The 18436-nt window shown below is 37.9% G+C and overlaps 1 protein-coding gene and 1 pseudogene across 1 annotated transcript in view; one reads left to right on the forward strand and one right to left on the reverse strand.

Annotated features, from left to right (window-relative positions):
- The window catches only part of MRPL13 (mitochondrial ribosomal protein L13), a 43363-nt gene that overhangs the window by 23074 nt on the left and 1853 nt on the right, over positions 1-18436 (forward strand). The window contains exon 6 of the mRNA XM_062188051.1: positions 10276-10397. Within this exon, the coding sequence (XP_062044035.1) occupies positions 10276-10397 (122 nt within the window). The remainder of the gene's footprint in view (positions 1-10275; positions 10398-18436) is intronic.
- On the reverse strand, positions 7833-8202 carry LOC133758288 (small nuclear ribonucleoprotein Sm D1-like; annotated as a pseudogene).

An 18436-nucleotide genomic window follows, 5' to 3' on the forward strand; every position in this document is an offset into this window, starting at 1 on the left:
AATAATTACATAATTACATAGTACTTATTTTAATAATTATGTCAACCTCTGAATTTTCTTATTTTAATTTTTTATTTTATTTGAGAGGCAGAGAAACAGAAAGATGGAAAGACAGACAAGCAGAGTGATCTCCCACCACTGAATTATTTCCCAAATGTCAGCAACAGCTGGGGATGGGCCAGGCCAAACCAGGAGCTGGGAATTCAGTCCAGGTCTCCGATTTGGGTAGCATGGACTCAACCACTTGAGCCCTCATCTGGTACCTCTCAGCATCTGCATTCGCAGGAGGCTGAAATTGAGAGCAGAGCTGGGACTTTAATCCACACACTTTGATACGCGATGTTGAGATTCCAACAAGTGTCTTTGTAAAGTGAGCATATACGCATATGTATACCCTACACATGTTTATGTGTATATAATGACCAGTGCTTCTCTCCATCATTGGAATAAAAATCAAAAGCCTATATTTTCCAATTTTTCATTTTAATAGGCACTTCCTTTTTGTTGTTAAGATTTTATGGATGTATATATTTATTTGAAAGTCAGAGTTACAGAAAGATCAATCTTCTATTTGCTGAATCTCTCCCCTAGTTGAACGCAATGGCTAGAGCTGAACCAGGCTGAAGCCAGTAGCTTAATCCAGGCTCTCCCACTTAGGTTCATGGGCCTAAGCATTAGGGCCATCTTCCGCTGCTTTTCTCAGGCCATTAGCAGAGAGCTGGATCAGAAGTTGAACAGCTGGGACATGAACTGGTACCCATCTGAGATTGTTACATTGCAGGCAGTGGCTTTACCCACTACACCACAATGCTATCACATGCTTTATTTTTATTTCTTATTTTTTGTTAAGATATACTTGTATATGATTTGAAAGGCAGAGTTATACAGAGAGGGAGAGACAGAGGTCTTCTATGTGTACCCCCAAATGGCCACAAAAGCCAAGGCTGGGACAATCCAAACTAATGAGCCTAAAACTCCATCTGGGTCTCTTAATGTGGGTGGTAGGGGCCAGAGCATTCAGGCCATCTTCCAGAATCTTGCTAGGTGCATTAGCAGAGAGCTGGATTAGAAATGGAGCAGCCAGGACTTCAGCCAGCACTGATATGGGATGCTAAAATCTCAAGCAGTGGCTTAACACACTGCACCATAATGCCAGCCCCTCAATAACTACTTTGTTTTGAACAAAGAACCATGATGAGAGCTCCTGTTATATTGCAGTACTCATGGATAATTTTACCAACTATGGAAAGAAGTATTGATTAAGTTCACTTTTTGTTTGACCAGTAACAAAACGTCTGTGAATCATTTATTAATAACTTTGGTTGCTAATTATTATCTATAAATTAACTTTAGAATTTTTTTTCTGCTCAAAATTTATTCAGATAAGAAATAATTTTTAAAAATATATTTATTATCATTATACTGTTAAGCACTTAGCTTTTCCCTTTAGTATAATATAATAAAACACTAGAGGCTCTGGAGTGCAGACTCTGGAATCAGACTGCCCGGGTGTGAATCCATGCTCCACCATTTACTGACTGCGTGGACATGTGGACTAGTCACTTACCATCTGTTTCCTCATCTGTGAAATGAACTTAATGACAGTATCTACTTCACAGCATTGTTGTATGGGGTAAATGAAATAAATGTAGAGTCCTTAAAATACGGCCTAGCACAGTAAGTGCTTGTTACTGTTGCCCTTTTAGTTCCCACTGAAGGAATAATGAAGAAATTCATTCTAGAATATCAAGTTATAACAGTTGTTCATGCTGCTTGTGTGCTGTATTGCTAGCTTAAACAAAATGAGTAACTGTTTATACTAAGTTATTCATGTTTTTCTCAAAATGATTGATTGACTGCCACTGTTGAGTAAGATTATTTTCCACTACTCACTTTACTTCAGGTAACAAGTATGAAGTAGTATCATCATCCAAGGATAGATAACCTTCATGAAATCACAAGATTTAAAACTCGCATTTCTGATTATATATCACAGTTTTGGGGAATCATAATTTCCAGAAGACCCCAGAATATTATTTATTCCAATTACAAAGGAGCCAGATTTGAGTACGACTGTTTTAAGTATTTGTAATAATTCACTTGAATAGTGTGTCACCTAATTTAATTAATTTCAGACTATAAAATAAATGAGCCCAGTTCCTCAGAAATGAGCCAGTAAATATTCAAAAGCTGTAGGGCACATTTTTATTGTGAAGGCCATTGTGAAACAGACCTTCAGACATTGCTGAAAGTACCTTATCTGGGATTCTGGGAATTAGATAACATTTATCAAAAATACATATATTAGGAGATTCGCCCTTGATCCTTATATTGAGTAGATATACAAGAATGTAAAATATCTAGGGTGGAAGTACAAATTACTCTTAAGTGGTTCATCCAAAAGAAAGTCTATATATAGACAAAGAGAGAAAGCAGACATGTCATAGGATAACAATTGTGAATTTAGGGGAAGGTTATGTTAGTGTTCATTGTATTCTTTCAACCTTTATGTAGATTTTAAATTTCTTAAAATAAAAAGTTGCACCAATAGTGAAGTAAATGTATCCTACTTTAATGCTTTTGCTTGCTTCCCTTTTCCCTGCTGTGAAAAGGACTTCAGTTTGCATTCATGGGTCTATTTTGTCTGTATTCAGATTGAAGGAGGCCCTTCTCCCTCTCTTTGGTTTCATGTGGAATACCTAATGATGAACTTTAATTCTTCATTTTTCATCAATTTTATCCTTTCTGCAAATTCTCCCAGTAATAAGGGAATTTGGTAAACTTGTTTCAATCAAAATTCCATTCCATTCATCAGATATTTTCTCAGAACCTACTGTGTTCTCCACTCTTCTCTGTGCTGAGTGAATGAGTGGCAGCTTTTGAAATTATCTTTACAAATAATCTAGAGATTTTTTTAATGACTACTTAAAGAAATATGAATTTTAATAAAGTTCTAAATACTAGGTAGGCCCTTTCAATAAGTAAAAAGCAAGTGTCCCATAACAATATGTGTGTGTCTAGGCATCTACTGCTTATCCTGATTCTCTGTAACTATATTGGTAGATTTGAATACACTGAAGACACGATGGTGGTGGAGAAAGGGATTTTAAATATTATTAAAATACTTTTCAGTGAAAAAGTACATGATCTAAAGTATTTGTTGTGTTGTATATATTAATAGTGGCAGAGCCAATCCAAGCCTTAATTGTAATAGCCATTTTAAATACTTAAAAATGCTATAAAAAGTTTGCTATATTAGGTTTTAGAACAAATACAATAGAACTCTATGATTCTGAAGCTATTATAAAATTATACTTTAATTCTTAAGACATACTAATAGATCAGAACTGTCATATTTGGTGCCAAATCTTTGGCCACACATTTGATTCAAAATTGCAATATTGCTCTCTGTCCAGAACTGTAATGTATTATATGATAATCTTGTTTTGAAAACATCTAGACAAATACTACAAGGAAAAGAGGGAATTTTGTTGATTCGCCTTGTAGAAAAGCCCATAGGATATTTCCATATCAGCACCTTACCATTATTTCAACAGAGTCCTCCAAATTAATTTATCTCTTAGTCTTAGAATACAATTCTCCTTTCTACCTGCCTTTTTTTCTGGGTTACAGGCACAATGTTAATTTTTGGTTAACCACACTCTTTGTTTTATCATTTCCTTTATTTGCTTTAATGCTTATTCTTTCTTTCTTTCTTTCTTTCTTTCTTTCTTTTTTTTAAGATCCAGATATTTATTCCCTCAACTTCTTAATTTACAAAAGATGCGGAGGAAAATTACATACTGGTTGTATTTTGTCCATGCCAGTTCAACATGAATATTCATATAAAGTTGTCTTAATTATGAATTTTATACATTCTTTTTTGGATCAAAGGACTTGTATTCAAACTGGCTGATTTGTAATAAAATAAGTAAACACTATGGGTTAACTTTTATGACTTATGAACAAGAGAATAGACAGTCAATTGTGGAATAATCAAGAAATATTTAAATTTACTTGATGAGAGTGGATACCTTTATTTTTTTTACTAAAAAGGATAAAGTATTACATTGTACATCTAGAGTCAGGACAAGAGCTGATCAGGTCATTGTTTCTTATAGTGTCCATTTCACTTCAACAGGTTTCCCCTTTGGTGCTCGGTTGTCACCGATCAGGGAAAATAAATGATATTTGTCTCTTTGGGACTGGCTTAATTCACTCAGCATGATGTTTTCCAGATTCCTCCATCTTGTTGCAAATGACCGGGTTTCACTGTTTCTTACTGCTGTATAGTATTCTATGGAGTACATGTCCCATAATTTCTTTATCCAGTCTACTGTTGATGGGCATTTGGGTTGGTTCCAGGTCTTAGCTATTGTGAATTGAGCTGCAATAAACATTAATGTGCAGATGGCTTTTTTATTAGCCAAATTAATTTCCTTTGGGTAAATTCCAAGGAGTGGGATGGCTGGGTTGTATGGTAGGGTTATATTCAGGTTTCTGAGGAATCTCCAGACAGACTTCCATAGTGGCTTAACCAGTTTGCATTCCCACCAACAGTGGGTTAGTGTCCCTTTTTCCCCACATCCTCTCCAGCACCTGTTGTTGGTAGATTTCTGAATGTGAGCCATTCTCCCTGGGGTGAGGTGAAACCTCATTGTGGTTTTGATTTGCATTTCTCTGATTGCTAGTGATCTTGAACATTTTTTCATGTGTCTGTTGGCCATTTGGATTTCCTCTTTCGAAAAATGTCTATTGAGGTCCTTGGCCCATCTCTTAAGTGGGTTGTTTGTTCTGTTGTTGTGGATTTTCTTGATCTCCTTGTAGATTCTGGTTATTATCCCTTTATCTGTTGCCTAGTTTGCAAATATTTTTTCCCATTCTGTTGGTTGCCTCTTCACTTTCCTGACTGTTTCTTTTGAAGTACAGACACTTCTCAATTTGATGCAATCCCAAATGTTAATTTTGGCTTTGACTGCCTGTGCTCCTAGGGTCTTTTCCAAGAAGTCTTTGCCTGTACCTATATCTTGCAGGGTTTCTCCAATGCTCTCTAATAATTTGATGGTTTTGGGTCATAGGTTTAAGTCTTTAATCCATGTTGAGTGAATTTTTGTGTAAGGTGAAAGGTAGGGGTCTTGCTTCATGATTCTGCACGTGGAAATCCAATTTTCCCAGCACCATTTATTGAATAGGCTGTCCTTATTCCAGGGATTAGTTTTGGATCTTTGATCAAATATAAGTTGGCTGTAGATGTTTGGATTGATTTCTGGTGTTTCTATTCTGTTCCATTGGTCTATCCATCTGTTTCTGTACCAGTACCATGCTGTTTTGATAACAACTGCCCTGTAGTATGTCCTGAAATCTGGTATTGTGATGCCTCTGGCTTTGTTTTTGTTGTACAAGATTGCTTTGGCTATTCGAGGTCTTCTGTGTCTCCATATGAATTTCAGCATCATTTTTTCCAGATCTGAGAAGAATGTCTTTGGTATCTTGATTGGTATTGCATTGAATGTATAAATTGCTTTTGGGAGAATGGACATTTTGATGATATTGATTCTTCCAATCCATGAGCATGGAAGATTTTCCATTTTTTGGTATCCTCTTCTATTTATTTCTCTAAGGTTTTGTAGTTTTCATCGTAGAGATTTTTAACGTCCTTGGTTAAGTTTATTCCAAGGTATTTGATTGTTTTTGTAGCTGTTGTGAATGGGATTGATCTTAGAAGTTCTTCCTCAGCCGTGGCATTGCCTGTGTATACAAAGACTGTTGATTTTTGTGCATTGATTTTATATCCTGCTACTTTGCCAAACTCTTCGATGAGTTCCAGTAGTCTCTTAGTAGAGTTCTTTGGGTCCCCTCCGGTTCCCGCGCTGGCGAGATTCTGCGGCTCGGCTCCCGTGGTTGGGTTTCCACGTGGTGGGCTCCCTGTAGGTCCTCTGTGTCACATCCACTAGATCTGGAAGCGTTTCCTCTGCAGTTTTTTTCTTGAGTCTTTTCCTGAGGCTACAGTAATTCCACCTTTATGAAACTTTATTTTCGCAGACTATCGGCGCACGTCCTCACTATCCGCCATCTTGGCTCCGCCCCCGAGAGTGGATACCTTTAAATATTTATGACAAGATTTATGGTAACTTTAAAAAACACACACACACCATCTCCTTGCTATCACTTAATTGTATATAACTTTCCCCCAAGGCCTTAACTTTTAGATAACAGCTTTGCAGAAAATCTCCTTCTTGTTTACAAAATAAACAAAAATCCATAGGCATATTAAGCAGAAATATAGATTTAGGCTCCCCATTGGCCTCAAAGTAAGGTTTTTTTCCTTAACATATAAGCAAATGGTAGTAAGCTTTACAAAGAATTATACACACCAAGAAGCATTTTTCTGTAAGCTTAACCAATTAAATCCTTAATAATAGGAAAAAAATCATTTTGCTGTCGAATAAAGATTTTTTTCCCTTCTGTTTTTAAGGACTCCTTGAAAAAGTGCTGGAAAGGGGAGCCACTTAGGTGCCTCCACATCAACAGGTTTCAATATTGCTCATAACTGAGAATCTACAGCAGTTTCAACTCAGAGGCACATAAAACTATGTTCTATTCAGAACCTTCTAGAAAACTAAAGAAACAAAAACAAAAACCATTAACAATGACAACACAATCAATGACTTTTTTTTTTTTTTTTGACAGAATGGATAGTGAGAGAGAGAGAGACAGAGAAAGGTCTTCCTTTTTGCCATTGGTTCACCCTCCAATGGCCACTGCGGCCGGCGCATCTCACTGATCCAAAGCCAGGAGCCAGGTGCTTCTCCTGGTCTCCCATGCGGGTGCAGGGCCCAAGGACTTGGGCCATCCTCCACTGCCTTCTCGGGCCATAGCAGAGAGCTGGCCTGGAAGAGGGGCAGCTGGGATAGAACCCGGCAGCCCAACCGGGACTAGAACCCGGTGTGCTGGCGCCGCAAGGCGGAGGATTAGCCTGTTAAGCCTCGGTGCCGGCCAATCAATGACTTCTGATTCAAAGATGACTACCACCAGGTACCCAAGTCTCCAAAGAGTGAAACTCAGAAAAGCAGAATGAATGTTAGCCCCTATTCTATAATGACTTGAGTTTCTTTTTTTTTTTTTTTTTGACAGGCAGTTAGAGAGAGAGAGAAAGTGAGTGAGCGACAGAGAGAAAGGTCTTCATTCTGTTGGTTCACCCCCAAATGGCTGCTACGGCTGGCGCACTGCGCTGATCCGGAGCCAGGAGCCAGGTGCCGCCTCCTGGTCTCCCATGCGGGTGCAGGGCCCATGTACTTGGGCCATCCTCCACTGCCTTCCAGGGCCACAGCAGAGAGCTGGACTGGAAGAGGAGCAACCAGGACAGAATCCGGCGCCCCGAACGGGACTAGAACCCGGGGCGCTGGTGCCGCAGGCGGAGGATTACCCAAGTGAGCTACAGCGCCAGCCTAATGACTTGAGTTTCTACTCTACCAAAAAGAATTTAAGATTTCACCTATAGGTAGGTTCCACAAACAGGAGTCAAGAGTAAAGTAACAAAAAACATACTCAGAGCATGTGAAGTAAAAAGGTATGTGGTTGCTCTCTTTCTATATATATATTCATAATAGAAAAACTGTATTTAAAAAATTAAGTCTGATCATCTAAGAAGGAAACTATCTAAGAAATGCTTAGGCCTCACAGGGGCAATTTCATGAATATGAATCTACTAAAACCTTAATGTGATGCAGTCAATAGATAATTCTGCCCAACATTTATATTTATTAAAAAGTGACATAAACAAAGACTGTACAAAAGGAAATCCTGAATCACTCATCACTCTCCATCAGTAATCTTGAGAGACATTATCGCCTGGGACCCCCTCTTCCTCTGCTACAGCCACGGCCTCTTCCTCTACCCCGGCCTCGGCCTCTTCCTGCAACAGCTTCCCTTTTCTTAGATTTCACCTTGGGTTCAACATCCACAGCAGTGTTTCCAGAGGTAAACTGTCTGGTAGAATAAAATAGCGAATGTTATTTCCTCGAATACTCAGTGTTTCCAGCTGTACAGGTTCTCTGTTCTTCATGGTTATCTTCACAGCTTTACGATGCGTATTCATGCTGACATCTACACCTGTGATTATTCCATGGATCTGTGTTCCATCTTTAATTCAGTGGTTACAGTTTCATGACTCAGTCTCATCAAAAATCTCACGAGCTTCATCGTAGCGGCGCAATCGTCCTGTCTGCTGGATAGCGCAGGGAATGCCACAACCGAGACCGACTAGGCGTGTGAATGGCCGGAAATGCCTGATCCACGGGCTCCAGACGTAGCAAGCACGCAGAGCACTGTATACTTTCTTCTTTTAAAATACCTCTCAGATCGGTGCTGTACTCTTTAGTTGTTTTTTTATTACCCACATCCAGATTTTTACATCTTACTTTGATTACTAAAATAGCCACTTAACTGTTATCCAGTTTTTCCCTATTGCAGTCCGTTCTGCCGGCTATTGCCAAACCAGGCTTCCAACTTTTCATTTTTCTGAACATTTGGATATATAATTGGGTGAAAGTGGTTCTGAGCAGAAGGAATACTCTTAATAAAGGCCCCAGGATTTGAGTCTAGACCAAAGCAGGAAACACAAGGAGATTAAGTAAGAAGCCATAGATGTGTGTGAAATAAAGCTGGAGGAGCCAGCAAGGAGTGGGGACACTGGTTTAGCTAAGGAAGTGTAGCAAAGGAGTTTGAACATTATTTTAGGGGATTTTAAGCTGAGAGGTGACTTTAAAAACTGTAAACCTTTAGAGGCCTTGATCTACTTATTTTTCTTGACATATTTAGCACTGAGCACAATTTCTGGTTCATAGAAGAAATTCAATAAATGTTTCACAGAGAACTAAATGACTGCAGAACCAAAGAGATTTTCAGTTTTGAAATTTTTTTCTGGCAACAACCTAGAGTATAGATTAAGGTGGTGGCACTGGATACAGTAGACCTAGTACATGTACTCATCAGATGAAAAGACTGAAAATGAGCAAAGGCAGTGACTTTTTGCAATTAAAAAGAGAATAAATTAAATAGTATTTACTAAGGCAGTATATTATTATAGAAGGATATATCATTAACTTGGGATTTATACAAGTTTTTTATTTTTTTTTTTTAATTTATTTATTTGAAAGGCAAAGTTACAGAGAGGCAGAGAGAGAGAGAGAAGTCTTCCATCCGCTTGTTCACTCCCCAAATGGCCACAACGGTTGGAGTCGGGCCCATCTGAAGCCAGGAGCCAGGAGCTTCTTTTGGGTCTCCCATGCGGGTACAGGGTCCCAAGGACTTTTGCCATCTTTCTCTGCTTTCCTAGGCCATAGCAGAGAGTTATATCAGAAGTGGAGCAGCTGGGCTGATGCCACAGCTCACTAGGCTAATCCTCCACCTACAGCACCGGCACTGTGGGTTCTAGTCCTGGTTGGGGCGCCGGATTCTGTCCAGGTTGCTCCTCTTCCAGGCCAGCTCTCTGCTGTGGCCCAAATCCTTGGGCCCTGCACCCGCATGGGAGACCAGGAGGAAACACCTGGCTCCTGGCTTTGGATTGGCACAGTGCGCCAGCCATAGTGGCCATTTGGGGGTGAACCAACAGAAGGAAGACCTTTCTCTCTCTCACTCTTTCTCACTGTCTAACTCTGCCTGTCCAAAAAAAAAAAAAAAAAAAAAAAAAGAAGTGGAGCAGCTGGTATGGCGGTATGGCGCCACACCAGGACTGCAGGCAGCAGCTTTACCTGCTAAGCCACAGTGCCAGTCCCTTTTTTTTATTTTAAAGATTATATTATTTTTCTCATTCTGCAATCATTTTTTTAAGATTTTGCCAGATTTGCTTGCTTTTTATGTTATTATTTTTGTTTATTTATTTATTTGATAAGCAGTGAAAGAGAGACAGACAGAAGTCCCATCTACTGGTTCACTTCTGAAATCCTCATTGTGGCTGGGAATTTGGCCAGGCAAAAACTGGGAGCCAGGAAGTCAATCCAAGTCCTACACTAGTGTCAGAGACCAACTACTTAGGCTGTCACTTAGTGCCTCCTGAGGCGTTTATTATAATGAAGTTGAAATCTAGAGTAGACCAGGGGTTTTATAACGGGCACTTATGTATGAGAAGAGGCATCCCAACCAGTGCCTTAACCACTAGGCCAAAGGCCCATCCCAGCATTCTTTGCCTGTTATTCTTTAACATTTTCTAAATATTATTGATTTGTTTCTAAGAGAAATATTTTGAGAAAATTAAGCCTAATTTTTTTATTGTAGAATATTCCAGAAGATATCCTTAAGAATTTAGTGGAAGAGATTCCTCAACCACGAAAGGTACCTAAACGTCTCGATGAGTACACACAAGAAGAAGTAGAAGCTTTCCCAAGGATATGGTCTCCGTAAGTGTTTCCTTTCTACTTCCTGGATTCCTTCTTTTTTATTTGTAAAGTTGAATTTAGTTTCCTGATTCCTCAAATGATAAGATCCTTAAGGGTGGAAAGAATGAATTCATTTTTTTTTTTTTTTAACTCTCAGAAACTCAGCAGCTACTACCTACGAGTAATCTCTACGTATAGATGTTAGAACCAAAAGTATTTAAGCCTTAAGACTTTGCTTCATAGACAGTGCAGTCATATTTCTAGGTGCCTCTAGTTGTCAAATACTTTATTTAAGATGACCTTAGTTGGATTGCCTGTAGTCTTTTGGAATGATATATGAATTGTCATTAACCTAAAAGAAAGTTTTCCAGTTTTCCAGATTGCTTCATAAGCCAAAGATATTATCTAATAAAAAGTTATTCATTATGGAGTTAGGAGTCTTGACCCTACTAGAAAAACAAAATAAAAACCTTTTGCTCTCTTCTATGGAGTTTTCCTATCTAAGGCCCATAAAGCTGCTAAGATTTGACATGCTTTCTCCCATCTGATTGTTCCCAGGCTTCTCTGCCCAGGAGGTATAGCAGATGAAGCATTTAGATGTAACTTCCTCAAGCAATTCTTCCTGTAATCCTTGAACTGGATTAGGCTTCCAACTATACTATCTCATTGTACACTTTCCTTTACTTTTACTAAATCCACTCTAATGTAATTAAATATTTATGTAATTATCTGTTACTTAGTAGATTTCCTGAAGAAACTACGGTTGTCTCTTGTTTAGCTCAGAGCACAGTGCCCAGCACATTAAATGATCACTTAGCTAATATGTATTGAATGAATTAATGAAGATCTAGAATATCCTTTTATCAGCTTTTATAAGAGAATTTACACAGGAAGTGAAGCAAAAACAAATTTAATTTTTTTTGACAGAATAATTTGATTTATATACACGTGTTTATTAGTTTCCCTATACAAATAGGAATAGTAAAAATAGCAAGTACTAATAAAACATTTACTGTGTGATTTACCCGTACAAACCTATATAATCCTCAGGGTAACCAAATAAGTTAATAAAATTTTTATCCCCATTTTCAAACATAAGAAAATAGAGATAATTAACTTGTCTAACATAGATATTTGTAAGTGGTAGATGGGACTCAAACTTTAGGTGACTAGCTCCTAGGTCATGCTGCTGATCAATGTGCTGGAGAGCCCCTTGTTACATTGAGTACCCATAACATCCCAAATTCTCTTCCTGAGTGGTAGGGATATAAGTGCTGTATGGAGGGCAGATACATCGCCTTGTTCAGCACTTAAATCCCCAATACTTAGAAATGGTACTTGGCACATCAGAAGAGTGAAAAGATGAATTATTTCCCCTAAAAATTCATTAAAAATTAATTTTGAGGCTGTGAGTAACTTAATGAAGTTTTAGAGAAGTCTGAACCTAGTTTCAAATGTTGCCTCTATGGTATCTCTAACTGGGTGTTGTGGCTGTTTGGGGAGTAACCAGCAGGAGGAAGATGCCCTTTCCACTCATTTTCCCACTTCCCCACCCTTTCCTGATCCCTCTTACTGTCCCTCTCTGTTACTCTGGATTTCAAACAAATTAATAAATAAATCTTTTTAAAAATTCCGTATCATTTTTGCAGACTTGTTAATATAACGTTTTATGTAAGTATACTTAATTTGTATGTAGTTCTCAAATACTCAATTTGCAAGTTATATTCTAAAGAAAGCATTTTAATCCTTGAAGCTTTGGCAGCTTATCTTGCTGAAATAAGTTCTATAAATATATCATATGTATTTCTTATGTAAATACCAACATAAATGAATTTTATTCCTGACCAAGACTTTTTTTAAACTAGAAATACCAAAGGTGCTGTCATATCAAATATATGACAATCACATAGGGTACATTTAAAATTATAGTCACGAGTATTCTAAAATATATTCTCAATCCGTTAAACCCAGCAGTATAGTAATGTAATAACCATTCGCAGCAGTTTATATTGAGTGTCACTATAGCCAAAGAGGACTGTTGAAAATGTTTATTTTACTGAGTGGTTCCTGCTTCATTGTAAAACAAATGAGAAGGTAACTAAGTGCCTTAGAAAGTTTTTTTATTGTTATTTTTAAAGAGACTTTTAGAAAAACTTAGAGCCATTTGATGCATTTTTAAGTTACTACTCTGGAATGCAAATGGGTTTTTCTGCCCTTTATTTTTTCATTCCAATTTTCTCTCTAGCAGGAATATGCATTAGATATCACATTTTCCTTTATCTTTAATCAAGTTGTGATCTTTCAGGTACTCATGCAATATTGTGTTAACTTCTGTTCTCAAAATAATAGTGAGTATGCATTTATTAAAACCTGAGGCTATATCATTATATAAAAATTTAATAATCATTTGACACAAAATGTTCAGTTTATCATTCTTCCTGCATGTTAGAACATCAAGCCCAGTTAGTCTTTTTCACATGAAAAGCATGTGACCAGGAAAAAATAGTCATTTTGTGGTTTACCATAAACTTGATGTCTAACAAAAACATGAGAATTTAGTGCCATCCAATAGAACTTTCTATAATGATTTCCAAAATGATAAAACTCTGTATCTGAGCTTCAAGTATAGTAGCTATAGTATATAGTAGCTATATATTAGTCACAGGTGGCCCTTGAGTACTTGTACTATAGCTAGTGGGACCCAGGAACTGTTATTTTATTGTAGTTTAATAAATTTAAGTTTCAGTAGCTCATATGGAGCCTTACTGGATTATACCATTTTGGTCATTTTACCATTTCATAAAGTTCTATTGTGAAATATTATATACTTTAGAATTAGAATTAAAATATTTGATGTATCATACAACTGAGTGCATTTAAAATGGGAATCCTCGTTTATTGGAAGGTTTGCCTTTATGATGGAAAAAAAAAGTGATGTTCCTTTTGGAGGAGAAACACACCTAAAATATGCTCTCATACCACCCAAAGTAGGAAAGCCAAGAATGTACTCTTCCTGTGGAATGTGGTAACTAGAATTTATTCAAGATAGATCAGATGGTGAATCTGCCGAGACAGATTGAAACATATTTACTAGGATTGCACCACAAGTAAATAGACAAGAAAACAGCGTGGTTTGGTTTCTGTATCCCTAGTAATAAAGTTTAAAATGTTTATAGTGTAAAATATACATCTTACAATTAGATTTGCTATTAATTTTGATTAAATATACTAGCTTTTCTAATAGAGGCTAAAAGCTTTTGAGCAACAGTAACCAATTTCAAACTAAGTTTAAATCTAGTGGATGAATAACAATATTTTTTAAAAGATTTATTTTATTTATTGGAAATAGTTACAGAGAGATGTAGAGCCAGAGAGAGAAAGAGAGAGAGAGAGGGAGGGAGGGAAAGGGGTCTTCCATCTGCTGGTTCACTACCTAAACGGCTTCAACAGCTAGAGCTGAGCTGATCCAAAGCCAGGAGCCAGGAGCTTGCTTGAGGTCTCCCATGCAGGTGCAGCAGGTGCAGGGGCCCAAAGACTTGGGCCATCCTCTACTGCTTTCTCAGGCCATAGCAGAAAGCTGAATCGGAAATGGAGCAGCTGGGACTCGAACCAGCACCCATATGGGATGCTGGTGTTGCAGGCCAGAGCTTTAATCCCTTGCACCACAGTGCTGGCCCCAACAATATTGTTTTAATGTTAACTATAAGCTACTGTTGGACCTGATGTGGCGCAGCAAGTTAAGCTGTTGCTTGCCATGCCAGCGTCCCACACTGGAGTGCTGGTTAAAGTCCCAGCTATTCTGAACCACTTTCCTGCTAATGTACCTGGAGAGCAGCAGAAGGTAGCCCAAGTGTGGTGGGCCCCATCACTCTTGTGAGACACCAGGATGGAGTTTCTGGCTCCTGGCTTTGACCTGACCCAGTCTGGCCTGCTGTGACAACTTGAGGATCTCTTCGTCCCTTATTCTATCCCTCCTTCTCTGTGTTGCTCTGTGCTCTGCCTTTCAAATAAATAAATCTTTAAAAAAAGAAAGAAAATGCTACTGTTGTTGAGATTTCATTTAAATTATCAAAAAAATTGATTTTGTTTTTGTTTTATTTGAAAGGCAGAGAGAGACAGATATCTTCCATGTGTTAATTCACTCCCCAAATATACACAACAGCCAGGGCTGGGCCAAGCTGAAGCCCAGAACCTGGAATTCCATCAGGGTCTCCTACATGGGAGGCAGAGACCCAAGTGTGTGTGTGTCTGTGTGTGTGTGTGTGTGTGTATTTTTCAGGTAAAATCAATTTCCCATGTAAGTATTGCCTGTTCATTTTACTTGTTAAATTAATGGGTATATTTCATGTGTTAGCGCTTATGTTTCTTGATGGTGTATAGTAGATGTCTGTTTGCATGTGTAAGGGTGATTGTGGGGTTTGCATGTAGAATTTGTTTCTCTGTTTCTTTAAAGAAAGCAGTAACAACAGCACTATCCTTTTTTATAATTCATTTGACTAAAACTAGCCTTAAAACAGTCAGCTTATCTTAATAATATCTTCATAATCATTTCCATAATTATTGGAATTTTTCCAATGTATTACAAAACCCCAGTAATCATGGAAATTATAATGCTCCCATTGTAATGGAAATTTTTTATTTTATATAGGCCAAAAATAAAACTTGGAATATTTAAAGCTTTTTTATTTTCAAGTTTTAAAAGTAGGAGAGCTTTTACTTTGGAAAAACTAGGTAGATGGAAAATTTCTGAGGTGGCTTGTTTTGTATTGTTATGCTTCACTGTTAACTCAGGGTTCTATTTTAAGCAAAACTCTTGCCTTTGTAGAGATACTAAGTATGAAAAGTTTCAGCATCAATGAATGCTTGAAAACAGGTGTGTGTTGATAATGAAAAACCACACCCCTGATGTTTAAATGTCTTTACAGAGTGTGTGTTATTGGAAGTGTGCTTTTGGAGGAGGAAAGGGTAGGAAGATGAAGGTGGGGAGGTAAGATGAGGTGTGAGTGTGAGTATGAGATCTGAAATTTTCTCCCTAAAAGTAGGACTAAGTTTAGAAGTTTAGTCTGTAATCAATCTTGATTTGTTAAAGACAAACAGGGTTCTAGGTGCTTAGAATATTAGCATTAGAAAAAGGCCCGTTGAAGATCCTGTTTAGTCTATAGCTTTAAAAGAGAGCAAAAACTTAAGTTTAGGGAATGCCCTTTGATAAGAAACCTATTAATCCTAAAAATCTGTAGATTTTTCAGTTTTACTTAAATTAATATGCAGAAAAAATTAGTCTTACCTATGCCTTTTAAATATGTTTCAAATCAGAGACTCAGTTTTAAGAAAGCGAAGAAGGATTTTTACCTTTTCCAATCCCATATGGAGCTGAGATCTGGACAGCTTTAAGATTTTCCATAATTTTATGCTAGTCTAGTCATGTGGCATTTTCCTACCAGATTTAACTTAATTTGCTGCTCTTCTCAGTCAGAAGTTATTAGCTGGATTTGGGGGCAAGGTTACTTTCCAGCTTTCCCATCCATTTCAACCAGCTCAGTATTGGCTTCAACTGTAGACCTCAGTGTTTCCAGTGCTAAGTTTTGCTCAAATTAGCTATTCTAAACTGGACTATTCTTTTAGATATGAACACATCAGTACTGGTTGTTAATATAAAAAATCAATCTTATATTTAAACAAAATTTTAACAAAAACTAGTTAATTGACAAGTCCTAGCCAATGCAGATTCTAACCAAAAAAGTAATAATTGAATGCAATGGCAATTCCTGTTCATTTCTTTTTTTTCCCCTCCGGTTTTTACTTTTTTTTTTTTTTTTCCCAGAATGAACCTTTTATTTAAGGAATACTTCATGCATATCATACATGCAACTTTAAGAATATAGTGAATCTTCCCATCATACCTGTCCTCCCACCACTCTTCCTCCTCCTGTCCCACTCCTAGTTCCATTTTCCGCTGAGATCCATTTTCAGTTAACTTTATACACAGAAGACCAACTCTATACTAAAGTAAAGAGTTCAACAGTTTACATGGGGAAAAAAAAATAAAACACCTATTCCTCAACAGTCTAGACAAGGGCTGTTCAAAGTCATTGCATCTTGAAGTTAATTTCACTTTTTTTTTTTTTTTAGACACTTAACTTTAAAGAAGCACCCAAGAATGATACATCTTTTGGGAGCACTTAGAAGTGCATGTTAGGGATCTGAGTGCAAATCATCTAATCCAGTGCTTGTTTGCAAGCACCATTTTATTCCACTGAACTCCTATTAGATCGCCAGTTTTTCTGAATACAGGGTCCTAAACATTGCTCTTAAACTCCCAGCAATTAACATCGTGCCAGGCATAGAGTGGATCCCTGGTAAGACATCTGTCATTACAGCACCATGTCTGCCTTGAAAAGGCCACTTCATTTGCAAATTCATTCTTTCTTCCTTCTAAAGACAAGTAATCAGGATCTCTTCCAGATGGTCAATTTACTTGCAAGAGGGGAGAAAATAGTATAATGGCCAAGGGAGTAGATACTTTAGATGCTGGCAGAGTTTAAAACATCACCTCATACTGGAGGCAATTAGCCATATGACATGGCTTCAGGAGGTTCCCCTGTGGGAAACGGGTTTTATACTCAGTATGGTTGTATTTCTCTCAAACACAAACAAAAGCAAGCATAAATATACCAGCTTGGATTGCACACTCCCACTAAAAGAAGGAAATCCAAGATAACATAAGTAAGGAAGGGGAGAGCTAAAACTTTGGTACTTCTCACACTTGAGTTGGCATACAAATCACTTGAGCTCTTAGGAAAACATACATTCAGATTTCCCCTCATCTGTCTGTGGAAGGGCTCATCATTCTGCCTCCTAACAAGCTCTCCAGTGATGGAAATTGGTTCATGGATCACACTGACTAGCAAGGGTTCACCTTAGACTTCAGAGAGAGGACAACCATTTGAAGATGCTAGAAAGCAAAAGCAGCATCTGTGGATGGAATTTCTAACACTATACTAACAGGAGGTAACATCCTTCCTGATTGTGTAGCCTTAAAAAAGTTACTGAGACTCATAGTGACTTTGAACTGCAGAATGGGCTGAATAACAGTGTCTTTTTCACAAATATAATTTATTTGAGAGTAAAATAATTTTTATAAAATAGTTATACTTCATGTCACCTAATAAGCACTTGGCAAGTTAGAGGCAGTATAAATCCAGAAACTCTGTAGAAGAGCCACGCATTCTGAGAAGCAATCCCGGGGAAAGGAGCTCTGCCTAGGTTAGAAAAGAAGCGTTATGGACAACTTGCCAAAAGATATAATGTTTGAATTAGACTTTGAAACTTGGGTCAAGTTTTCTACAGAGGAAAGAAGTTCCAACCAGAGGAAATTTCCAAGTTCCCAAGAACAGCAGTATGAAGGTTTTTATCTGGGCAACAGCAAGGTGCAGAAAGATAGGATACAGAAGGAATGAATCAGCAGGGTTACCCAGGGCTGTGTCATAGGGAGCTATATGTTTAGTTTGCACTTTGATAAAGCAAGAGAGGGTTATTGAAGATTTTTAGCAGTGCCCCGTGATATGGCCAAGTAGCCAGAGAAAGGATCTATGCTAGAGACTCTCTGGTTTATTCCTCCTTGCCTCAACTCTCCCAGTGTACAAGCCTGATTTCTTGCTGCTTAATTCTGTCCAGATTTCATCATATTCAAAATAACTGTTGGGGGCTGGTGTTGTGGTACAGCAAGTTAAACCACTGCCAGTGATTGTGGCATCCCATATTAGCAAGCCAGTTTGAGTCCCAGCTGCCCATTTCCAATCCAGCTCTCTGCTAATGTGCTGGGGAAGGTAGCAGAGGATGTCCCAAATGCTTGGCCTCCTGCCACTCATGTGGGAGACCCAAATGGAGTTCCAGACTACTGGCTTCAGCCTGGCCCAGCCCTGGCTGTTGTAGCCATTTGGGAAGTGAAGCAATGATGAAAGATACCTATCTCTCCCTCCCTCTGTTAATTCTGCCTTTCAAATAACAAAATCATTTTTAAAAAATCAATCCTGTATACCATTTTCTTCAAAATAGGGTGG

Source organism: Lepus europaeus, chromosome 4 (assembly GCF_033115175.1).
Source record: "Lepus europaeus isolate LE1 chromosome 4, mLepTim1.pri, whole genome shotgun sequence".
In the NCBI taxonomy this organism is placed as follows: domain Eukaryota; kingdom Metazoa; phylum Chordata; class Mammalia; order Lagomorpha; family Leporidae; genus Lepus; species Lepus europaeus.